Consider the following 6,619-nt stretch of genomic DNA (forward strand, 5'->3'; position numbering starts at 1 on the left):
CCAGCCCCAGATCTACATCTAAAGCACATCCAAGGGGCTGGGGGGGGGAAACCTCCGTGTTCTGGTAGCGCAAAGAAGAGCCTCAAGCTTTGTATCTGAGCATCCTTTGGAACCGAGGACCAGAGGCACCACCACGGTGGGCTCCAAACCCCTGAAACCCACAGCCATGCACAGTGCAGGGCCTCCCGGAGCTCCTGAAACATGGCAGGATGGTGATGCCGTCCCGTTCGCCTCTCCACAAGGCACCAGGACGCAGCTCACGTTCTCCTCCCCGTACGTGCATTTCTGCTGCCAGTAATTAGGTACAATCCTGAACCGTTCCCCTTCTAAAAGCCCCGCTGGTCCCTGGAGAGCCGCAGCACAGCTCAGTGCACCTGCGGGGCTCGCGGCACATGAATCACTCGGTGATGAGCAGCAGGACCCGGTCACAAGACGAGAGGAGCAAGGGGAGATCACCCATCAGCTGACAGCACCCAGAGGGACATCGCATGGCCCCAGAGGGAGGAGTGGGGTTAGGCGCAGTGGGAGCTGGGGGTGCTCAGGGCTTGTCTGGGTGGCCGTGGGCGCTCCCTGGATGAGGGGATGCTGCCAGCACTCCGTCAGTGGGCATTATGGGAACTTAATCCAGCTGGGATACTACTAAATAATATAGAATCACAGATTCGTGGAATGGTTTGGGTTGGAGGGAGCTTAAAGCTCATCCAGTTTCAAAGGCAGGGACCCCTTCCACTGGAGCAGGGTGCTCCAAGCCCCTGTGTCCAACCTGGCCTTGAACACTGCCAGGGATGGGGCAGCCACAGCTTCTCTGGGCACCCTGTGCCAGCGCCTCAGCACCCTCACAGGGCAGAGCTTCTGCCTAAGAGCTCATCTCAGTCTCCCCTCTGGCAGGTTAAAGCCATTCCCCTTGGCCTGTCCCTACAGGTCCTTGTCCAAAGCCCCTGCCAGGTTTCCTGGAGTCCCTTTAGGCACTGGAGCTGCTCTGAGGTCTCCTCATTATCCCTGGGGTGAAGGAGGCAGCCGGCTCAGGGGCTGAGCTGGAGGCTGGGCCGGCTCTGCCTTATTAACACAATGAGGTTTTGCATTGCAGGGGCAGTGGGGGTTTGGGACGCTCTGCCTTGAGGTGGGGACCTCGGCATTCCATGAATGAGGCTCCATGCTGTGAAATCACTGATGCCAGGGATGATGATTTACCTTCCTGAGCCTCGGTCACGATGGGGTTTGAACAGCCTGAGACAAGCATGTGGGATGGTCAGCACAAGTGAGAGCTCTCAGCTGCAGACTCCATCCACACCGAGCTGTAATGCAAACCCATTCAGAGCATCCCAGGTGATATTTTGGGGGTGGTGGGTTTTTTTTGCTCCCTTTGGGTAAACTACTCTGCTCTTAACACTCCAACCCATTAAGCTGAGCTGTAACTAAGCCAGTCCAACCCCCACGCGGCCGTTTTCATGCCAGTCTAAGGCTGCCTTCGGTTTATTTTGGCTTAAGGCCGTTCCCCGTCAATTGGCATCAAACCACTGTTAGTAACTGAGACGGTGGCCGTGCAGGATTGGGTTCTCACAGGCTGGGTTTAAGCTCCCTCCTAACCCAGCTCCTTGTATAAACCAGGTTCTTATGACTAAAGATCTTTGAACCAGGTTGGGGCTGGGGTGTTATCACTGCACCCACTGCCCGATTTGGCGGGGGGTGATGCCACGTGGGAATGGGGTAGGGGTCCCCCTCTGCCCATAGCATTGGGGGCAGGTACCCACCGAGGTGGGAATGAGCCAAACGTGGAGCTGGCGCCCATGGCGATGCTGGGGTGCCAGCAAGGCCAAGCAAACCCTCACCCCCCCACTATAGCGACCGGAGGAACCGGCAGGGAGCCCCGGTGCTGGTGCCGGACTCGGCCTGTGGGGTGGCTCGGGCTGGTTTGGGGCGGGGGGCGCTGCTCTGCTCTGCCGGGGGACCCGCAGCATCCCCAGCACCGCGGATGCGATCGCGCTCCGACCGTGGGAATGCGCTGACGAGGAAAGCGGCGGGGAACGGCGGAAGGGGGGGGCTCGGCGGGGACACCCCCCCCAATGCCGGGGCGGTGCTGTCGGGGGGGGGGGTGCGAGCTGCGGGTCCCCCCGCTCCGCGCCCCGTTGCGCGCCCGCCCCGCACCTCCCCAGCGCCGGGGGCGCCGGAACCGGCCGCCAAAGAAGGCAACGGGGGCGGGACCGGATCCAGGCCTTGTTTGGTGCTTCCCCTCGGCCGCCCGCCCGCCGCCGCCCCGCTTCCCCCCCACCTCGGTCCCCGCCGCCGCCGCCGCCGTTGCGCTCCCCCCAGGCCGCGCCGGGGCACGGGCGGGGGGTGTGGGCTGCGTCTGGGGGGGGGTAAATGCGTCTGGTGGGATGCAACGGGCGCGAATAGAGAGGGGTCAAATGAGGGGGTGCCCTGCAAAGGGTGGGGGTGATGAAGGTGCAAAGGATGGAGGGGGGGATGCAAGCGGTGGGGGCCTCTGAGAAGGATGGGGGGGGTTGTGAAAGATGGAGGTGCTCTGAGAAGGATGGGGGGGCGCACAGGATGGGGGATCTGCACAGAATGGGGGTGTTTCTAACGAAAGTGGGGTCCTGCGATGGATGGGCACCTCTGCAGTGGATGGGGGGCCTGCGGTTGATGGGGGCCTTTGAAGTGAATGGGGGGGGTTGAAGTAGAGCACACGCACACCCTCCTCAGGCTCAAAACAGGCCACAATGGGAACTGCAGCCCCTCACTCCCCGTACACCACCACCCCCACCCCCCCCCGAGCCCCACATCACCCTCCAACCACTCCCCAACCCCAAACCCGGAGGCTGCTGGCACCGGTGGCCTCCTCCTCCCCGTGCCCCCCCACACCGCGCAGCCGGTGCCCGGTGCCTCCAGCCGCAGCTCTCCCGTAGCGCGGATCCCGCTCCCATTGCAAAGCCGGCCCTGCAGGAATTGGGTAAGTGGAGCTATTGCAACACAGCATTTTTCCATACATTTGCTATATAACTCGGAGGGTTTTAAAGATAGCATCAGTTGGCACAGTTAGCACGAAACCACCTAATTACTGACGCCTTGGAAGTGCCAAACTTTTAAAGGGGGGAGGTGAGGTTAAAATCACAGGCGACCAACAAGTGTTACCTGTTCTAAAGTATTCAAAGCACTGCTCCCCGCGGGACCCGGGGCACGGGGAGGGGGCAAAGCCACCTCTTCTGTCACCCAAAGCCACCTCCTCTGTCACCACTACCTGTCTCAGGCTGCTGCGGCTCCGGCCCCGCCGCGTTTCCCCCCGCACACACGCGGGGCAGCGGGACGCGGTTTGTGGCCGGTTCATCCCCTCGCTCCTGCTCCCCATGGAGCGGAGGAAGACGAGGGGGGGCGGATATGAAGTCTCCAGGTCAGAGCCTCGCCCTGAGCATCCCCGGGGCTCACCGCCCTCCCGGGAGGCGGCCCCGCACGCCCGGTGGGATGTGAGGGCGCAGGGGGAGACCCCCGCCCGGTGCCTGGTGCCCTGTGCAGGTTGCCCGGTGCAGATTGCCCGGTACCCAGTGCAAGTTGCCCGTTGTCCAGTGCCCGGTGCAGGTTGCCCGGTGCCCGATACAAGTTGCCCGGTGCAGGTTGCCCGGTGCCCATTGCCCGGTACGAGCTGCCCGGTGCCAGGTGTGTCCGGTGCGGTTGCCCGGTACAAGTTGCCCGGTGCGCTTGCCCGGTGCCCGGTGTGTCCGGTACCCGGTGCCCGGGGCAGGTTGCCCGGTGCCCGGTGTGTCCGGTACCCGGTGTGTCCGGTACCGCTCTCCCCGTTGCCCGTCCTCGCGCGCGCCGGCCCCGCTTCCTGCTTTCTAATGTTCCATTGTGCGGAGCTTCCATTGTGACGTCTCGGCCTCGGCTCGGCTTTGTCTGTCCATATATGGGCAGCTACGTCACGGAGCGCTCCCGCCGCCCGGATAAATGGGCTGCGGAGTCCCCGGCGGAGCATTCGGGCGGCAGCGGAGGGAACCTGCGAACGGAGCCGAGGGAGGGAGGGAGGGAGGGAACGGGGGGGGGAGAGGAGAGGAGGGGTTAAATCCTCCCACCCGCTTCTACAACCAACATCTGCCAGCCAGACCCCCCCCGTCGAGGAAACACCACCAGGGACCCACGGAGCACCGCACACCCCCCCCCGCACCCCCTCCTCCTCCGCCCCCCCCACCCCCTCCACTCCCCCCCCCCAACTTTTTCTCTCGCATGATTCCCCTCGCACGGATTTGCCACTCGGATGTTGTTTCCTCGGGAGCTGAGCTCGGAGCCACGTTGATCCAGCCTTTTCCTCCAGTGCTATGACAGGCAAACTACTGGAGAAGCTGCCGGGGACCATGAACACTTTGATGAACCAATTGCCTGACAATCTGTACCCAGAGGAGATCCCCAACTCTTTGAATATCTTCTCCAGCAGCAGCGACTCGGTGGCTCACTACAACCAGATGGCTGCAGGTAAAAGAAAAAGGGGGGGGGGGGGGAGAAATGGGGAGAAGAAGAAGAAGAAGGGGGGGGAGCGGTGGGGCGAGGAGGAGGACGCTATGGGAAGGGTGTCATGGAGCCTCGGAGGGAAGGGAAGAAGGGAAGCGCTGGGGCTGGGGAGCGTCCCCCCCCCCGCACCCACCCACCCCTTTCCTCGCCTTGGCTCGGCGCGATCGCTGCAGGGCTCCGCCGAGCTGCTGCCGAGCCGCCGCCGCAGGTACGGGGCCGGGTTCCGTGGGGAGGAGGAGGACACGGGGAGCGCGGGGTGGAAGGGGGAAAGCCGGAGCCCCGCAGCGCGGAGGGGCTCAGCCGCCCGCGCCGGGATCCTCAGGGATGCGGAGGCACCGCGGACACGCGTGGCCGTGCCCGTTTCCCCCCCGATCCCGCAGCAGCGTGGGCTTCGCGGGACTCGGCGTCGGCTTTCTCGGGGTGCGGGCTTGGAGCGGGGGGTCCCTGCTCCCATGCGGAGCACCACAGGGCTAAACATCCCCCCCCCAGCTCGTGTTTCTCCGGGGATGGGCACAGGGAAGGCTGCGAGTCGGTAACGGCGTCGGCGGCCGCAAACCGGCTCCGCGGAGTGCCCAGCGCTGCCGGGGCTGGACGGGGAGGAAGCCTACCTGTAGCCGCAGGTACCTCCGTCCCCCCCCGGGTCCCACCGGTGGGGACGCCCCCGCTCCCCCGGCAGCCCGGCGTCGGCAGCCAGCGCCGGGGGATGAGGGGAGCGGCGAAGGGAAGGAAGGAGCGGGCCCGGTGCATCCCCGGTGCATCCCCCCGGGGCGTCTCGGCCCTCCCGGCTCACCCTGCCCCGTTTCTCTCGCACTTTGCAGATAATGTTATGGACATTGGTTTAGCGAACGAAAAAGCCGGCCAGGAATTGTCCTCTTATTCGGGCACTTTTCAGCCGGCCCCGGGCAACAAGACTGTCACCTACCTGGGGAAATTCGCTTTCGACTCGCCCTCCAACTGGTGCCAGGACAACATCATCAGCCTGATGAGCGCCGGCATCCTGGGGGTGCCGCCGTCCTCGGGCGCACTCACCAGCACGCAGAGCTCGGCGGGCAGCATGGGGCCTCCGCAGGGCGAGGTGGACCAGATGTACCCCGCGCTGCCGCCCTACTCCTCCTGCAGTGACCTCTACCCGGAGCCCGTTTCCTTCCACGACCCTCAAAGCAACCCCGGCCTCACCTACTCCCCCCAGGATTACCAGGCGGCCAAACCCGCCTTGGACAGCAACCTCTTCCCCATGATCCCAGACTATAACCTCTACCACCACCCCAACGACATGGGCACCATCACGGAGCACAAACCCTTCCAGAGCTTGGACCCCATCCGCGTCAACCCGCCCCCCATCACCCCGCTGGAGACCATCAAGGCCTTCAAGGACAAGCAGATCCACCCGGGTTTCGGGGGGCTACCGCAGCCACCCCTCACCCTCAAGCCCATCCGACCCCGCAAGTATCCCAACCGGCCCAGCAAGACGCCGCTCCACGAGCGGCCCCACGCCTGCCCCGCCGAGGGTTGCGACCGCCGCTTCTCCCGCTCCGATGAGCTCACCCGGCACCTCCGCATCCACACGGGCCACAAACCCTTCCAGTGCCGCATCTGCATGCGGAGCTTCAGCCGCAGCGACCACCTCACCACCCACATCCGCACCCACACCGGCGAGAAGCCCTTCGCCTGCGAGTTCTGCGGGCGCAAGTTCGCCCGCTCCGACGAGCGCAAGCGGCACGCCAAGATCCACCTCAAGCAGAAGGAGAAGAAGGCCGACAAGGGCTCGGGTGGGCAGCCCCCCGCCGTGCCCCCCGCCACCGCTGCCGCCACCTCCTCGCCCCCCGTCGCCCTCGCTCCCGCTGTCACCACGTGCGCTTGAAGGGACCGTGGGGAGCAGTTTGGTGGCACCCCCTCTTCTCTCCGCAGCGGCCTCGTCGCCCAGGTTTAGGGTGCCGGGGGGTTGTGCTGTGCGGGTCCACGCCACCCGCACCCGGATTGACCGGGTCCAGGCTGCCCGCACCCAGATCCTGCCTGCACTTGGATCGACAGGACCCTGCACTGCCTAGATCCCGGATTGTCCACACCCGGATCCCTGCTGCCCGCACCCCGGTGCTCAGATCCAGCACTGCCCGCACCCGGATTA

At 64.9% G+C, this 6,619-nt stretch overlaps 1 protein-coding gene across 1 annotated transcript; it reads left to right on the forward strand.

Moving 5' to 3' along the window:
• Positions 1 to 4,304: 4,304 nt before the first annotated feature.
• Positions 4,305 to 6,355, forward strand: EGR3 (early growth response 3; the record flags this gene model as incomplete). The annotated part of the gene is made up of 2 exons (XM_080634666.1): positions 4,305 to 4,458; positions 5,313 to 6,355. 2 exons carry the CDS (start codon positions 4,305 to 4,307, stop codon positions 6,353 to 6,355), a joined length of 1,197 nt encoding a protein of 398 aa, XP_080490792.1.
• Between the last annotated feature and the right edge of the window lie 264 nt (positions 6,356 to 6,619).

This window comes from Psittacula echo, assembly GCF_963264785.1.
Source record: "Psittacula echo genome assembly, chromosome: 25".
In the NCBI taxonomy this organism is placed as follows: domain Eukaryota; kingdom Metazoa; phylum Chordata; class Aves; order Psittaciformes; family Psittacidae; genus Psittacula; species Psittacula echo.